At 34.5% G+C, this 17,352-nt stretch overlaps 2 protein-coding genes across 8 annotated transcripts; one reads left to right on the top strand and one right to left on the bottom strand.

Moving 5' to 3' along the window:
* Window positions 1-1,515: 1,515 nt before the first annotated feature.
* Window positions 1,516-4,484, bottom strand: LOC123907029 (heat stress transcription factor A-6b-like). Its single transcript, XM_045957098.1, has 4 exons — window positions 4,104-4,484; window positions 2,370-3,424; window positions 2,166-2,265; window positions 1,516-1,870 (listed from the first exon to the last, which is right to left on the bottom strand). Exons 1-2 carry the CDS (start codon window positions 4,383-4,385, stop codon window positions 2,780-2,782), a joined length of 927 nt encoding a protein of 308 aa, XP_045813054.1. The 5' UTR covers window positions 4,386-4,484; the 3' UTR covers window positions 1,516-1,870; window positions 2,166-2,265; window positions 2,370-2,779.
* Window positions 4,485-4,908: 424 nt separating this feature from the next.
* Window positions 4,909-17,010, top strand: LOC123906994 (probable inactive protein kinase At3g63330). 7 transcript variants are annotated; one of them, XM_045957066.1, is made up of 20 exons: window positions 4,909-5,372; window positions 5,457-5,721; window positions 6,236-6,341; window positions 6,438-6,579; window positions 6,922-7,075; window positions 7,366-7,733; window positions 8,245-8,318; window positions 8,887-9,040; window positions 9,191-9,383; window positions 9,658-9,832; window positions 10,661-11,038; window positions 13,934-13,991; window positions 14,153-14,240; window positions 14,377-14,451; window positions 14,551-14,634; window positions 14,766-14,909; window positions 15,229-15,307; window positions 15,896-15,978; window positions 16,084-16,138; window positions 16,516-17,010. In XM_045957066.1, the coding sequence occupies exons 1-20, from the start codon at window positions 5,084-5,086 to the stop codon at window positions 16,576-16,578; spliced, it is 3,027 nt and encodes a 1,008-aa protein (XP_045813022.1). In that variant the 5' UTR covers window positions 4,909-5,083; the 3' UTR covers window positions 16,579-17,010. The 7 variants fall into 7 exon arrangements, 5 of the variants coding, with proteins under 5 accessions (XP_045813022.1, XP_045813015.1, XP_045813005.1 ...); XM_045957059.1 differs by having other exon boundaries at window positions 4,925-5,372; window positions 6,814-7,075; window positions 9,194-9,383; XM_045957049.1 differs by having other exon boundaries at window positions 4,951-5,372; window positions 6,814-7,075.
* The last annotated feature ends 342 nt before the right edge of the window (window positions 17,011-17,352 follow it).

Genomic DNA, 17,352 nt, shown 5'->3' with positions numbered 1-17,352 from the left:
CAGTGGTGTAAAAAATCTAAAATTTTCAGTACCCACTTTAAATGACTGACATGCTGCATATGAATGCATTAAAGAAGCGGCTAGTCCGTTTCTCTAACATTAGAGAAGACTTAGTTGCCTCACTTACACAACTATGCAGTTTTGACATATAAGTTTTACCATAAGCAAAAACATTGATTGCATGAAATAAGTTCTCAATATTTTTTACACAAAAAAAAAAAAGTTCTCAATATTGAAATGAAATGGACACTTCACACTTGATTATTATTGAAATGAGATCCCCCCTCCTTTATTCTATCGTAATGTTCTCCTTTGAAAATAGATAGATTTGTAGAAAATTTACTCGAAATAGTGCTTTCATTTCCATAGATAGCATGATCATCCAGTGCTCTATGATACACTTTGTTGGACAAAACGATTTTCTTAGGTCGAAGAAATGTAAAATGAAGAAAGGGTATGCAATGCATTGAAGAGGGAAAAGTGAGATTATAGTGGAAATAAGATGTATATTATTTCCTTCATGGATCAAGCTTATATAGCTTGTAATCCAAAATTTAAATTTTATAAGCTTATCCTTCGGTGGTTTATAAGTGAGAGGACTCATAAACCTAACACCTTAAGGTTTGGGATTAAAGTGTGTTGTCCAACTCACTTGTGAAGTTGTTCAGGCCCGATGTGATGATCCCCTGGACCCCCTCATGACCCAACACATTCTACATCCCCTTCATTTGTGAACTTTGTTACTTGCACAAAACCATTTGTCTCCCTCCCTCATCTCTCTTTTTTAATTGTAGCGCAAGCATTTCAACGTTGTCATCTCCCTTCATTTAATCTTTGTTTCAGGTGTGACAGTGTCATCTTGACATCCTTTGTATTATCTCATCTTTCATTTATCGTCTAACCAAGAATTTTTTCTCCGAAATCAAACTAGAGTTATCCCGATTCCCGAACAATTCTTCCTAAGGGAATCTCATTAACCCACTTGAACCAAATCACTTGGTTCCTATCGTCTTATCGCTGTTTTGCTTATTTATGTTTCAGGTCTGTGTCTTTGTTTGGTTGACCTGCTTCATGCTCATCTCTGTCATGAACACCTTGATTCTCACATCTCTGTCATGGGAGGTTATGATCATATGGGAGGCTATGATCAAATGGAAGCAGTAGAAACAAGCTAGCAAAATGGAATCAGATTTAATGAGACCTATTAATTTCTTTTCCCTATTGATCTTCACAAATGCATACAAAGACCATACAATTAAGCCACTTAGAAGGCTTGGATTACAAGACTTCTTTAAAGGCAGTATATGCTTTGAGACCCTTAATCTCATCCACAATAGCATTGTTTTAGATAATTAAAATGACATTGAGTTTGTTGGTTCAAGCTCCACCAACCCAACTCAACTGTGCATGTAACAGTGCTAGTAGTAAGTAACTTCCAAATGTTGGACGTCATTGCTATTTTTCATATTCCTACATAACCAAATATAATATACTAAAAATGTGCAAACATGACAAAATAAACAATAGCAAAGCAATGCCTTTGCCCTTTACTGAAAGAACAGAAATGAATCAGAGGTCAAAATTTCTCATCTAGATTCTATATTTCTTAATCAACTATACAATGTCATATAACAAGCAACAAAGTTTGAGTAGTCTCAGTAATACAATATAAATCACATTTTCCAATCTATTTGTTTTAGTGCTAAGAGATTCTTCTTCAATTCCATTGTAATATATCTGTGGCATTAGACATGGCATGATAGCACCCTCATCCTAGCACTAAAAAATCTTCTTCATTCATGCAATTAACAGAAACAGCAATCCAACTCCAACTTCCAACATGAAATCCTAAGTTAACTGAAATATTTGACTGAGCTGCATAAATTATCAAAGTCCAAACTCATCAGAACAAACCATAACACTTACAATTCTGATTTGAAAAAACTGAACAAAGATTTTAATAAATATGCACTAGCACTCCTTGATCAAATGTAAAAAGGGTAATAAAAATATAAATACTACTTCGATCTCAAATATAAGCAGAATTTGGTCAAAAAAAGTTGATTTATTTGATCAAAATTTGGGAATAAATACATCAGTTTTATCAAACTAATTTTTGCTTATATTTGAGACCAGAGGGTATATTATTTGGAAGAGGTAGAGACCTGTCGGAGTCTTGCAGAGATATGTTCAGGGTGTTCATTCAGTTATGCTCGTCCAAGATACGCTACTTGTTGTCCATCATATATCTTCTGAATAATCAATCTACATTCATTAAGATAAAAAAATTGCATCAGGAAATGACATGTCCGGATTGATATGATGCACTACATATTCATTTATAGCTACCAGGAGGTAAAAAATTGAACCTTGAGTCCTTGACATAAATAATGACAGTTTTTGCTATCAAAGAATCTTGTCTCAGCACCAGCAGCAACCCACCTAACCTAATCAAACATGAAAAGTGAGAATATTTGGATTTATAGAAGTGCTTCAAAAGAACATATTATAGAATTAGAAACACCATGAAGTAAATTATTTTCCTTCTGCGTGTAATTTTACTGTCATGCTTGCAAATTAGGATAATTCCACCATATGTTACTTCCTTCGGAGTAAACCATTGACTTTGGAAGACTTGAAGCTAGTGAACTGAATGACAAGAGTTAATCCTGAATTCTTGATTCAGTGGTTCACTTGAATCATCTGCATTCTCAGCATTATATTCAGGAGTTGGAATGTCAAATCTACCCTCAAATTTTAAACTAAACATTAGTTCTTCCTAGAACCCTTCATCACCAAGTAATCTTTCTATCCTCTCTTGTGATTCTAGTGCCTCGTCTACTTCCTCCTTATCCATCTCCCCCCTTTCAAAAACCTGCATTTCCAACTCCGACCCTTCGAATTCACAATCACCTAATTCTAAAGGCTCAACTTTAACACTGCTTGATTGTCCAGTACCTAGTCTAGTTCCTTGTTCAACAAGCTTTCTCTTCTTGGTCATGTTCATGGCTTCTTCAAGCTCCTTTTTCTCCACTTTTTGTTGTAGTAGTTGGTGGATAAAGACAGGATTTTTTATAGCTCTGGCTAAGAATGCCATCATTTGTTTCTGATTGATTTCTATCCCTTGTAACCTTTGCTCCATCTCTAGAAGGTACAGTGTGGTATTATATTGCTTCTGTCTAAGACTCATAAGCTCCATCATCAATACATGTTTCTCTTGCCTTAAACGATCAATTTCTGCATCTAGTCCAAAACAGCCAACTTCAATGTCGATACAATGACCCTGTCCTTGTTGGGAGTTATGATTAGGAATAGGCTGAGAAGGTCCCTTCTTTCTCCTTATGTTCCTTAATAGATGTCTTTGCCCTCTTAGGAATCCTTCATTTGCAAATTCCCATCTATTTAGATCTATTTTTCTAAAACCCTGCAAAAATATTTTACACCACAAGTCCACAATCAGGATGAAATAACATAAGAAACGTACAACCTATCATGGGTGGCTTAAGGCATTGTTTGCGAGTTGGGTTTTGGAGGGCTAAGTCTATATTTTGATATATGTTAATATTTTAAAAGAATTGAAAGAAGAACATGATAAATGATCACATAATATACTTTAATCACTTTAAAGTAATCCGTTCATTTTTTGTCACAAATCCAGCATACACTTAAGACAAGTTGCTTTGGCAAGCAATCGTCTTTGTAAATTGTAGAAACGCCTATGTTTTTCAACGGAAAACTCATCAAGGACATGTCTTTTTAAGAACTTAAGAACTCTTCAAGAGCGTGCTCTAATAGTGTACTAAGTGAGAATGAATTTGAACCGCAAGTATTTGTCATAACACTTATTGTAGTTTCCGGTTGTTTGAACAACAACTCGGTTCAAAGGTAAAAGATACAAAAGCATCAGAAACAAAGAACACATGATATTTGATCATAGAGCTCGGCCAAGCGACCTAAGCACTTATCGGAAAACTATGAGTCATACAAAACAAAACTTGCAAGTTTGATTGATTGAAAAATTAGAAGAAAGAAACCGAAACAAAAACAAGTAGAAGAAATTAAAATAAAATTAAAAAAAGTATTTTAGACAGTAATACACTTACGTAAGTGTTTAGTTGTCGGACAAAGCTTGAGAAATTATTGTGTTTGAAGTATTTGGGAATGAGAGCATTAGAGAAAGCATGTGGATCCCAAACAACAAAACTGGTGCCACCTTTGCTCCACGAAACTATATGGTTGGTACTTTGGTCGTTAACTACATCAAATGTTTTGGTGAGGAATGGTTGGGGTCTAATTTCATGAAGTCCTTCAATTGGTTGAAGTGGTGGAAATGGTGATGATAATGGTTCTAAGTATTCTTCTTTCACCGAGTACATGTAATTCATTGTCAATTTTTACTTAAGGGTAAACTTGAGACTAGTACTAGTATGTGAATTTGGTTCGTTCTTTAATATAGTCATAGATCATAGATGAAAACAGTACTAGTAGTATTAATTAGTGAGTGTACTGAAAGATCAATAATTGAATAGAAGGTTCTAGATGTCTTAGGATGAAAATGATTTAGCACCTTCCTTGTGAAGCAATTGGATGAGATGGAGAGAGAGTAGTTGGTCCCTTCCCTTGGTTCCGAAATTTCTAGATAGCATCAAGCATATTTTCTTTCCCAATAAAAATAACATGTCGGGTCTATAAGTTTTAGCTCAACTAGCAAAATGTCGAAATTTTTAGGTCGGACGTCGTCACCCGAGTTCGAATCCAGGATCTCACAATTATATGTAAGTTTAATTAATTTCAGTTGATTACCACTCCATCTAAGACAAAAAAAAAAATGAAAGCTCGAAAATGGTTAAAGAAAAGTGGGATCAAAATCAAGTAATCATAATATTTAGGGTCAAAATTACAATTATTAAGAATAAAAAAAACTAAACTACTGCGCACTATCAGCAGCTTTGGCGCAATCGGGAAACTATCATAACGGAAATGAAAAAGAAACGCGGCACTTGAGTGTGTGCAGTTTCACTACAATGAAAACCATTCCTCACTTTTCAATTTCTCATCTCAAATTCTCTCTCAATTACCAGAAATGATTAGAAACATTTCATCACAAAACCTATTCTTCGCGTTAGGGTTTCTTCTTTCAACAACAACAATCCCTTTCGCTCACAGCGAATCACCCACATGCTTAACCGTTTACAAAAACGGCGGCGCTCCGGCGGTGTTCAAATCCCCAAAATGCCCTCGCTGGAACCTCTTCGATTATAATTCTCATCCTCAATCAACCACGCGTTGCCAATCCGCAAAACTCCAAGGTCGAAGAAAATCACAAGAGGATCGCACTCTCTGTGTTCTCGATGTTCGCATTCCATTTCCAGGTAAACTGTTCGAAATTCTTTATTCTGTTTCGTGTTCTAGAACCTCTTCGATTATAGTTTTATCTGTTTATGGTGCTGGATTAGGTTCGATGGGGATCAAGGATGTTGTGGTTGGAATTGTGGCGGTTTTCGATGGTCATAACGGTGCAGAAGCTAGTGAGATGGCGTCGAAACTTTTGATGGAGTATTTTGTTCTGCATACTTATTTTCTTCTTGATGCTACGTATTCTTTTATATTCGAAGCTTCGACAGGAACATTGCTTTATAGGAGTGATCATGATCATGTAAATATACTGCATAGATGGAAAGAGATTTTAGGTTGGGAATGGCATGACCTGCATTCTGAAAGGTGCTTTTGCAATTGAAGTATTGTTGATTAAACGTATTTGGTTTTACCTAGAGCTGTGAATGTTAAAGTGACATGTTAGTGCTTTCTTTTTATGAATTAATAATGAGCGTGTCAGTTAGAAATGCCTAATTTTGGTACGTGAGGATATTTGTGTGGATAACTTTTGAATATCTATTTTGCTATTTAGTTCGTATTTGGAGTTATTTTATCGGTTTAAAACTGTACTAAGTGTTTCAAAGAACCAAGTAATTGGTTCAAGTGGTTAATGAGTTTCCCCTAGGACGAATTGATCGGGAGAATCCAGATTCGATTCCTAGTGGAAACAATTCTTGGCCAGACTTTACTTACCTCACGACCGAACTCTGGATTACCGGGGTCCCCTTCCCCTGGGAACTAGAGTGTTAATACTAAAAGCAAAAAAAAAAAGTGTTTCAAAGAGCATTTATGTTTACATTCACTTTGTTTCTCACATTTGTATGTCTATATCTCAACTAAAAATGAAATACTTTTCCAGGTTGCAGAATACATTTTCTGCTAATTTTGATGATTCTTTTCACTTGGAAATTTTGAAGGAAGCATTGTTGAGAGCAATCAATGATATTGATGCGAAGTTTTCTGAGGTAAGTTTGACTTTTTGTTCACTTTTACAATTTTTTTTTATTTGATACATTTTTGTGTGTGTTCTTGTATTAACATCTTTCAATTGAACTATGAAGGAAGCCTCTAGAAATAACCTTCATTCAGGATCTACAGCAACAATTGTATTGGTTGCAGATGATAAAATTTTGGTTGCCAATATTGGAGACTCTAAGGCTTTCATTTGCTCTGAAAATTTTCAGTCTCCTAAGGAGGCTAAAGGTGAGAAAGATTATGAAATATAACCAAACTTTCATTGTTAAAGATATAAGTTTATCATGGCATTATTAGGATATGTATATTATGTAAGGTTATTATAAGGATATGTATATTACCAAACTTTTGTCTGAATATATAAATATTATATTATGTAGGGTTATTATAAGGTGGCCAGCATACTCTTTATTTAAAGGAAACATAACTATAAGGTTGTTAATTTTAATATTTTGTTTGTAGCCTCTTTATTAAAGCTGTATAGGCAGACAGAGCGTGATGGTTCTGTTTCTGTGTGGAATCGTGAAAAGTACAGATTAGCATCTTCCAATGGGTTCACTCATTTTGCAGTGAAGGAATTGACTAGCGATCATCATCCAGACAGAGAGGATGAAAAAACTCGGGTGGAAGCTGCTGGTGGTCAAGTTCTAAATTGGGGTGGTGTACCTCGCGTAAATGGTCAGTTAGCTATTACACGGGCTATTGGTGATGTGTTCTTTAAAAGGTAGGTTCGATGGAAATTATTTTCCTAAACTCCAAGCTTATATCAACTTATCAAGTGTACCTGCAGCCTTCTGTCACGTGCAAGGCACTTCATTTTGACATGTAAATTTAAACCAACTCCCACACTTGTCTTAAAATTAAATTGCAAAAAGGTAGGGAAGGAAATGTCAGGCTTCAAAATCGAAGCACTAACGCGTGTGGGGCTAACAATTTAAAATATCAGGCTGACTGGTTTTTCTTTACACTATGTGTTGAAATTGTAACACATTTCTTATAATGAACTTTCAACAGTTATGGAGTTATATCTGTACCAGAAGTGACTGATTGGCAACCTCTAACTGCAAATGATAGTTACTTGGTGGCTGCATCTGATGGAGTCTTTGAGAAGTTGAGTGTGCAAGATGTCTGTGATTTGTTGTGGGAAGTACACCGTTTTAGTGACATGAGATCAGAGTGCACCTCTTCATCTTCCTATTCATTAGCGGATTTTATTATTAATACTGCCTTAAAAAAGGGCAGTATGGACAATATGGCAGCAGTTGTTGTTCCTCTGGAATCTGCTAAATCTTCTGCGAACTCACTTAGAAGAAGCTATACTGAAAATGAGGACGCAGGCTTCCCATTATTTGGGCTGCAGGAATCAGCTTACAGAAGCTCAGGTATGTTTCATGGGTTTAAACAATGAACTTCATATCTAGAGTTCCAGACTCTGCGTAAAGATTTCCTCCCTATGATGGTTGTTAATATTAGCATATCAGTTTATACATAATGAATTGAATGTATATGGTAATATCAACAAGGTTAGGTCCATTTTTTTGGTCATTTAACAGGAAATTAATGCAGATACGACGACCCTGATCTCTGAGTGACATGCAATAGCAAGGAGATATATTATATATAATAGGCATGCTATATGTGCTCATTCTACTTATAGACAGTTTTACAAAGTTTATCTTTTCTAGATGATACATTTGCCATGCATTTGTGTGTAACAATTCCTTATCTGATGTTTAATTTCGATGAAAAAAAAAAACAAATTTTCAAAGGTATATATGCTCTGCCAGAAACTTAAATGATTACCAAAGTTATTTAATTTGGTTGTTCCCTTTTTAGGCTCATGTTTTTCCTATTGATTCCTACCAACTAACTTATTATCTGGAACTTACTCAGCTAATGATATCACCTCTGATCTATTGCACCTGGAGCACCCTCATTTGCTAGATACCAAGTTTAAGCGAATATTGGTATGGCTGTAAGCCATTAGATTTATTATTACTGTTTTCTTCCTTATTTTGTTTATCTCATAAATTTAATATTCCGATGAAGTTAAGGAATGCATTGATAATGAGCAGACTAATTGTATTCTGTCAATTTTAGCATAAAACTTGTATTATGACAGCATTTTGTTTGGTGGTGGGGTGCATGTATTGTGGGCAAAAAAGTTGTATTATTATTTGAGACTAGACAACTAAGTTTTTCTATGCACATAATTTGATTACTAATTTCTCAGTTTTTCACATTCCATGTGATGAGATGTATTTTTTGGCTGATTTATTAGCATTTTTGGTTGAAATAAGTTACATCTATTATCATAAAGCAGTTGTTTTCTTTTGAAGTTTCCTTGCACTGAGATACAGGTGTTAATTTTCAAATTTTGGGAATTTGGTATCTTTATGTGTGTCCGCAAAAATAAATTTTCATCCTTCACTATACACTCTTTTGATATCATAAAGTAATTCATTGGACTTTGAAACAGGCATCCCTCTGGTCAAAATTAACGAATAAATCCTTTTTGGTTTCCTTTTATGATAGGTTGAAGTGAAACATGGTGATTTTGGATGTTTTTATTTATCTGAAAATCTTGATGATTCAGTGGATTCTAAGTGGCCTCCCAAAAAAGATGACCGGGAAGACTATTTGTATGAACTACCCCAGCCTCTACCAGATGCCCTTCACCAACAAGCTGGTAAGCAAAGATGCGATGCTATCTCATTATGTAATCTTTATGGAGTTTTTAGGTTTTTCTTGATTTACTGTGCTTATCTTACATTTGTTTTTGGTTGAATTTAAGTTATCTCTTGACAATCATATATACTTTGGTTGATTCCTTTTTTAGCAGTAGATGGCCCTGTAATTTTGTACAATGACCAAAACTTTTGCTTTCACCTGAGTTCAACTATCAATCAAGCCAAAGACCAATGCATAAACCCTGAAGGCTTTGCCAGTTTTATTGGTCTTCTTGAATCAATTCCTTTAATTGATGCTGGTTCAGATAATGAGTCTTCTGATTATTCGATGCCTGATTCAAGGTAAATTTATCTGCTTTGAATTCCTATGCAGTGATACATCTATAAGCTGATATATGGTTGCTAGTAAAAGACATGGGTAGTATTTTGAGCAAAAGTTGTCTTTTTAAGTCCATACAGCTCTGATATCTCCTTTAGTGTGCTGTATATGAATGGCCTGTACAGTTACTGCCATTAGGTGTTGTTGTATGTGCGGTTTTTTCCCCCTGCATATTTGTTGCTTATAAGTGTATACCTTTAGCCCAACAAGTGAGCCAATATGCATTTTGGTGTGTAGGTATGTCTTAAGGAGGAGTTTTGGTCGTGGATCATATGGAGAAGTATGGTTGGCTTTCCATTGGAATTGTAATCAAGGTAATATTACTGCAGAAATGGGCATGGGCAGCTCAAGTAATCCTGAGTGTCAGGATGGTCCTTCTAACTACACCATGTACATTTTGAAACGTATAATGGTAATACATTTGAGTGAAGCAGGACTGTTTTTAATGGTTTTATTTATGAGGATCTCTTTAGGTGTCATAATGCATTGTGTTTTGTCAGAAAGTAGTATAAACCTATTTTTTACATCAACATAATTAACATGCAATAACAGAAACATTCTTTAATTAGAGACTTAATATGTTTTTCATCTATATAAACATTTCTAGAAAATATTGTATCCGTTGTTCTTTCCTGCTTTCCCATTTTTCCATCCCTCAGCTTGTTTCTTATTCGTACTGGAACTGGTCTTATGTCCCATCCATTGAACTTCTGTCCTTTGATCCTTTCAAATTTCTATCTTAAATTGACCCATTCAAAGAAAGGGGGTGTTTGTTAAGAATCATAAGCCAAGAAATGAATAAAATGTGAAGGATGATGAGTGGGAAAATTTGCAGTGTCTCTCTTCCAAAATTGAAATCTGAATTAACTAACCGAACTGAATACACGGGAGTGGGGGGAGATAAACAGTAACAAATTGTTGAACACTGTTGCAACTGTTAGATTCTGATAATAACAGAATCTCACTAGTAGAATCTTCTATAGTAACACCTAAGTAAGCTGCAATCTTGTCTAATGAGGTCCAAGGCCCGAGTCCACAGCATACAGAACAACACAAAGCTATCTACAGAAAGCATAAAGCTAGAACATAGCAGAGAGTATAAGCTACACTTATCCTTAATATGCTCTTTATCTTTTCTACTTAGACTTCCTAGAGGAAGTTTTGTGTTCAGTAAGAACTGTATCTTTAAGTATACATATGTAAGCAGGTCATACAAATAACTCTTAATTGTACTGAACAGGTAGAGAAAGGGTCTGCTGTGTACTTAAGTGGGCTGAGGGAAAAATATTTTGGAGAAATTTTCTTAAATGGTTCCGAGTATTCCTTTCAAAACAAATTTCGACTGGAAGGAGCCATATATGAAGAAGGTTTGAACCATATTGCAAGATATGTGGAATCTTTTGAGTCTCGGTCCAATGAAATATGGCTTGTATTCAGCTATGAGGGAGTGTCATTGTCAAAGCTTTTATATACTGGAGAAGATGCAAATAGTACTGCCGAGAAAGAAAGACTTGAGCAAGTGAAACAGGTTCGGATACTGCGCCCGTCAAAGTGGTGGCGTTGGTTGAAAACGACGGAAGAAGGGCAAGAGGAAATGCGCAAGCTTATCTGGCAACTGGTATGTCTTCAATGTATGTATGTAAGGGGTAATTTTTTTTATCCGTGTAGTTCACTAATATATAACATGTACTTTGAAACCTACAACAACACACAACTTTTCTCCCCTAGAAAGGATTCATCAAAATTAAGATGCATGTTTTTATCAATACTGTAATTATTTTTATTTGTATTATGTTAGAATAGAAAATATTATAATATTATTTGTTGAGAAAATATCTCGATTTGGTTTGTTTATTCTTAGCCCTATAATAAAGGGATTTAGTTTAGATTTAAATTTATTCACTTGGTTATAAATACCAAGGTAAGGTAGTATCATACTATTTGATAATGTAAATAATGTAAATATTGTAATTAGGGTTATTGACATCATTATCAATAATATTTTATTGTTCCTTATTATTTTCTCCCATTCTTTCACGTAAATTCCCCAAATTTCAACATGGTATCAGAGCCATGGTATCCACCTTGAAACATAATTCCGCTGCAATTTTCCCCGAGATTTAACTCTCGATTATTCTTCGTTTTACTTACCTTTTTGTTCATATATGCTTTACTTAACCTTTTTTTCATATAAACCCTAGCCGTCATTGAAATTTCTTTTTATTTTGTTACCCGTTGTGATTCTTTAATCCGCGGGTCCCCGTTACCTTTAATCCCGTTACCCGTTTGTGATTCTTTAATCTGCGGGTCCCAGTTACCTTTAATCCTGTTACCCGTTTGTGATTCTTTAATCCGCGGGTCCCCGTTACCTTTAATCCCGTTACCCGTTTGTGATTCTTTAATCCGCGGGTTCCGTTACCTTTAACCACAGTTACCCGTTTGTGATTCTTTAATCCGCGGGTCCCCGTTACCTTTAATCCCGATACCCGTTTGTGATTCTTTTATCCGTGGGCCCCCGTTTGTGATATTTCAATCCACGGGTATTTTTACTTAATTTTATATGGATTCATCTCTTCAGCCGCTCCTCTACTGCTTCTTTGGTTGCTGCTCTTCGTTGGCTTGCTATCAATGGATTTAATTTATTTTCAGGTTTAATTTTGTAACAAGCTTAAAGCTTAGTAAGCTTTAGCTTGAGGGGGAGTGTTAGAATAGAAAATATTATAATATTATTTGTTGAGAAAATATCTCGATTTGGTTTGTTTATTCTTAGCCCTATAATAAAGGGATTTAGTTTAGATTTAAATTTATTCACTTGGTTATAAATACCAAGGTAAGGTAGTATCATACTATTTGATAATGTAAATATTGTAATTAGGGTTATTGACATCATTATCAATAATATTTTATTGTTCCTTATTATTTTCTCCCATTCTTTCACGTAAATTCCCCAAATTTCAACATATTATTTAATAACATGGTTTTAAACAAGTGACCATTGTTCCCACCCAAGGAATGTGAAATAGTAAATTTCTTTCAAAGGGAACATACATAGATACTGAAAAATAAAAGGATAATTGTTAACTATAAACCTTTTATGAGTCCTTGTGTAATAATAGCTTTAGCTTCTAAGAGACGTGGTCTTTTGACATGGTTTCAGAGCCTCCATCCAAATAGTTAATGTTTAATCCTTGCTACCCTATTCTTCAAAATTGACGTAATTTTAAGTATAAGGTAAGATGGGCCTTAGGGTTCCATGCTTTCCAGGTAATCAGTTAACATTGGAAAGCTGAAGAGTATACTGGGTTGCTTGTCAGCCGTCTAATGTATAAGGAATTTGTTCTACCGGATCACAGTCGGAGTCCTAGAATTAGGAAAAATCTATATAGCATCAAATTGGTTATGTATTGTTGCATAAAAATGTTTGAAATATTTTCATTGTTTACATCTTATCTAAGTTAGGGTGTTACCTTTTGGTATTTCAGGCCCAAAGGTTCTTTGTTAAGGCACATGTTAGATACAAAGCCTTTTATATGCCTTTGCTAGTTAAGCTTTTAGAAGAGTTGGTCCTTGAAAATACATTTGCAATATTAGAGCAAGAACAATGCCCAGCATTTTAGCACATTACATCAAGCTTTTACATATTAACTGCTTTATATGCACCTTTTCTGTCTGTGATTTTGTATATCATAAACTTTTACGTCTTTTCTTTTCATGCCATCAGTTTATGGTTAACATTAGAAACAGGTTAGCATGCCATGCAACCAGGTATCTATATAAAAATATGAATCTTAAATTTGTCCCAATTTTCTTTCTAATTTTTCAGTCAACACTGATTTTGTGGATAACATTCATTACTCAAGTATATTAAATTATTAAGAGAGTTTTGGGAGTTTGATATTTGAATATATTCCACTTTTTTCTTATTTGTAAAAAATTGTATTCATATTGTTTAGAGGTGTTCACATCCAAACCGATTCAAAACAAAACTATAAAACAATTCCAAAAACAGACGTGAAACTGAACAAAATTGATTTTGCCCATATTCAGTGAATGCTTTTTGGAACTCTTTTTGAAATCTGATCAGGTCCGATCAAATATCAGTTGCTGGTTTTTTTTAATAATACTTATTAGTTTAATGTAATATAATGTAGTATTTTGTATTGTTTATTTTCAGTAATTAATAATTACATGTTGATGTTATTTAGCTTGTACTATGTTTTCTGGTGCAATATAGATATATCAATACATGTATGTAAAAATTGAATCGACTGATCTATTCCAAACCACACTTAATCAGATTGGATTTTCTAAGGAAACAATCCAAACCAAATGCTAGTTGAATCTTTGGATCGGATAAATTTTTACCTCAAAACCGGTTTGCGAACACCCCTAATATGATAACCGTTGGTGGGAAATCTTCTATTTCTCAGAATATACTCATGAAATTTCACAGGGGTCATTGTAGAATTTGTACTATTATATTTTTACTAATCCTCTCTTTTTATTTGCTCAGTTATTGGCACTCAAGTCTTGTCACGACCGCAATATCACACACAGAGACATTAAACCCGGTAAGAAATTGGGGTAGTTTGTGGCGCCTAAGGGATTTATGTGTGTAGATTTCTAGATGAACACAATATTTGAATTTTCTTTTTATTATAATGTAATGTTCAATTGAAAGAACTTGTTTCGTTGTAAAATGCAATTGACTTGAGCTATTTTATTTTTCAAGAGAATATGGTGATATGCTTTGAAGATCCAGAGTCAGGGAGATGCTTGAAAGATACTCCAACAAAAGTTAATAATTTTTCCACCAAAATGTACAGTGAAGTATCTTAGTTGTATTTTAGTATCCTTCTTTTATTTTAACCAATTATTTGCATGTCTATATCTGTGTGTGCGCAAATTTTACTGTTTTTCCTGATGAGTTCGATGTCCTTTTTCTGTTTCTTGTAGGCGCATTATTGACTTTGGAAGTGGAATCGATGAATTCACAATAAAGCACTTATATGCTTCTACTGGGCCTTCTAGGTATCTGAAGACCCTTATTGCTCAGTCTAAATACTATTATTTACTTATTTAATTTATTTATATGTGCTTGTGATAAACACATTCTTTATGTTATTTTAGAGCTGAACAAACTTACGAGTACACACCTCCTGAAGCTTTGCTAAATGCTACGTGGTATCAAGGGCCAACAAGCTCAACTTTGAAGTATGTCATGTTTTGCTGACTTAAGCATCTTGTATTTCATTTATTTTTAAAGATTTTGCTTGATTATTTGGTGGATTTAGATTTTAGACAGTATTACCCGCAAATTTTAAGCAATCTTTCTGCTATTACAGGTATGACATGTGGAGTGTTGGTGTTGTGATGTTAGAAATGGTCTTGGGGACACCAAATATTTTCCAGATAAATGCTTTAACACGTGCTCTTTTGGACCGGCATCTTGAGGGCTGGAATGAGGGTGTGAAGGAGCTGGCACACAGGTAATTGTGCCTTTTACAAGGCTGTAAACATAACCTTCTTTAATACCAGAAACTTTTTATGACCCTCTCTGACAATTTTTTCTCTTCAAACCAGAAAGACAGACAAGATTAGTTCATGTGTTGTGGCAAATTCAAAATGAATGCACTTTTTTCTTTGTTTCTTGAGATGCTTTCTAAGGAAAATTGTTTGCTGGTTGTTTTTAGTTGTAACCTCAAAACTGAATTTGCAGCTCAATGTTGGTTCGTTGTGAAGAATTGCATATTGGAATCTCTAGAATCTGTATATTATAACTATTACCTATTTTAACATGGCTGGCAGACTTAGATCTTTCATGGAATTGTGCATCTTAATCCCTGGGGTTTCTGGCAACTCAAAAAAGTATCACAAAGTGAATCAAGTAAGTTGACCTTCTTAACTGGCAGTATAGTCTCTGGTTCATGACCATAGTTGACCTTATTAACTGGCAGTATAGTCTCTGGTTCATGACCGTAGTCAAAAACTAATTATTTGTTTAAACTTTTTCTTGTCTTAATGCATAACATTGATTGGCATCTTTTACTTTTATGATGGCAAATGTTTTGCTGTGATGTTATAAATGAATTGGTTTTATTGATTCCTCTAGGCTGAACTTGTCCCCGATTTTCACCGAGAATTCAATTTATTCAGATACCCATTTAGAAAAATATTTTTTCATTCTAGTCAAAAACAACATGGACCAAAACCTTGGATTTCATTTCTTTGAGGATGATGGACTTGAAGTTGACTGTCATTTTCTAGATTAGTCCATTCCAATGGTTCATACGCTGTGGGGTCACTAACCTTGACAAAGGAAACAAATTGTTGCTTCTCACAAAGCCAACTTTGGAACGCTAGCCAAGTCATCTCATTGGTTCACAGACAAGCTTTAGTTGTTGGAAACACTCTGCCTTCCAACTTTCTTACTAGAACATATTGCCTAATGAAGTTTTCATCTCTGTCATTATAGGTTGGTGTTTCGCCTGCATCCTGGAAATGCTCTGAAGAATTCTTTTCTAGACAAATTAAGGCTAGAGATCCTCTTAAAATAGGGTTAGCTGGCTAACTTTTTATGCTTTTATCGTGCTATGAAATATATCTACTTCTCTCCTATGAAGCAATTGTTTTCTTTTCCTAACATTTTTGTTAGTCTTGCAGTTTTTCAAACATCTGGGCTTTACGGTTGGTGCGCCGTCTGCTACTATGGGACCCAGTAAGTTTCCTGATTACCGTTTATTGTAATTTTTATGGTCCTAAACTATCTAAACTATTTTCCATCCTTGTCTTAGCATTAAAGTTTGATTGCTCTGTGTGGATCTGAATTAAACACTATGATCTTAGTAATAATAGGAGCTTATGTTTAGTTCGTTACACAGGCTGCTCATTTATTTTACTTCTGTGTGTAAACTTCAACTTCAACAGAACCTTTATTTTGGTTCTGACTAATGAGCTGATTCTCAATTTATCACATTCGTTCTATTCCCCGAAAGAAAAGAAAACACTCCATATTCATTCTTGTCAATCTGCTGGTCAACAACTGCTTTAGTCGGGTAGTGCTGTATCTAATAAATGTTTCTTTATGTTTTCTAGGAGGATCGGCCAAGTGTTGACGAGGCACTTCGGCATCCCTATTTCCAACCTCCACCAAGGTGATAATTTTACAGGAGGAAGCAACCGGTGTCTTGAACTGAGATATTCATACCAGAGGATTCAAAATTTTCTAATTGGTGAAGATGGTACAGTAAATGATTTCAAGCTTATATCGTAATGGATAACTATGGTTATACACCCAGCTCTTTTATCACTGAATGGGTCCCACTGAACAGATGCATATTTTTGTGCGAAATGCACAATAAACTACACTGCAAAAAGAAGAAAAGGACTGTCAAAATCTAGAGACCTAATAGGACCAGATGAGCATTGCATGCTTTGTATTATATATTGATTTCGACATGAAATATAGAAAAGCTGTGTATTGTAGCAAAGAACGGGAGCAAAATCAACAAATGACAGGCTTTGCAAACCTTTTTGAATTTATGTTTTGTTCTCCCTTTCAAAAATTATAAAAGAAAAAAATTCACTGAATTTTAGTAAGCATGGCTGATTTTACCTGTATATGATAAATGATAAACTGGAACAAAAAATACATTTTTTTCTTGCTTATTTTTTGTTCGCTTGAGATAAATAATAAGAGATCGCTATCCTTAGTTTTAATGACTTGTGGGGTTAATTATATGATTCATCTCATTTGATTTCTTTTTGTTCTGTCATATTACAGCCTATTCAGAAATTATTGTCTGTAACTCGCTTGAAAGCTGATCCCATCCAATCCAATGTTTATTAAAATCTGGAAAACATAATAGGTATGACGGTCATAAAAAATAAACTAATTATAAATTATTTGTATTAGGTCATGCTGCATAAATA

Source organism: Trifolium pratense, linkage group LG1 (assembly GCF_020283565.1).
Source record: "Trifolium pratense cultivar HEN17-A07 linkage group LG1, ARS_RC_1.1, whole genome shotgun sequence".
In the NCBI taxonomy this organism is placed as follows: Eukaryota; Viridiplantae; Streptophyta; class Magnoliopsida; order Fabales; family Fabaceae; genus Trifolium; species Trifolium pratense.
This window is presented reverse-complemented; position numbering and strand designations above follow the sequence as displayed.

Coding starts and splice junctions, on each gene's coding strand:
- LOC123907029 (XM_045957098.1), bottom strand. CDS start 4,385: ATGAATTACATGTACTCGGTGAAAGAAGAATACTTAGAACCATTATCA. Junction 3,425..4,103: donor TCCGACAACTAAACACTTAC/GTAAGTGTATTA, acceptor ATATTTTTGCAG/GGTTTTAGAAAAATAGATCT.
- LOC123906994 (XM_045957049.1), top strand. CDS start 5,084: ATGATTAGAAACATTTCATCACAAAACCTATTCTTCGCGTTAGGGTTT. Junction 9,384..9,657: donor TATTCGATGCCTGATTCAAG/GTAAATTTATCT, acceptor TTTGGTGTGTAG/GTATGTCTTAAGGAGGAGTT. Junction 16,139..16,515: donor GTCTGCTACTATGGGACCCA/GTAAGTTTCCTG, acceptor TATGTTTTCTAG/GAGGATCGGCCAAGTGTTGA.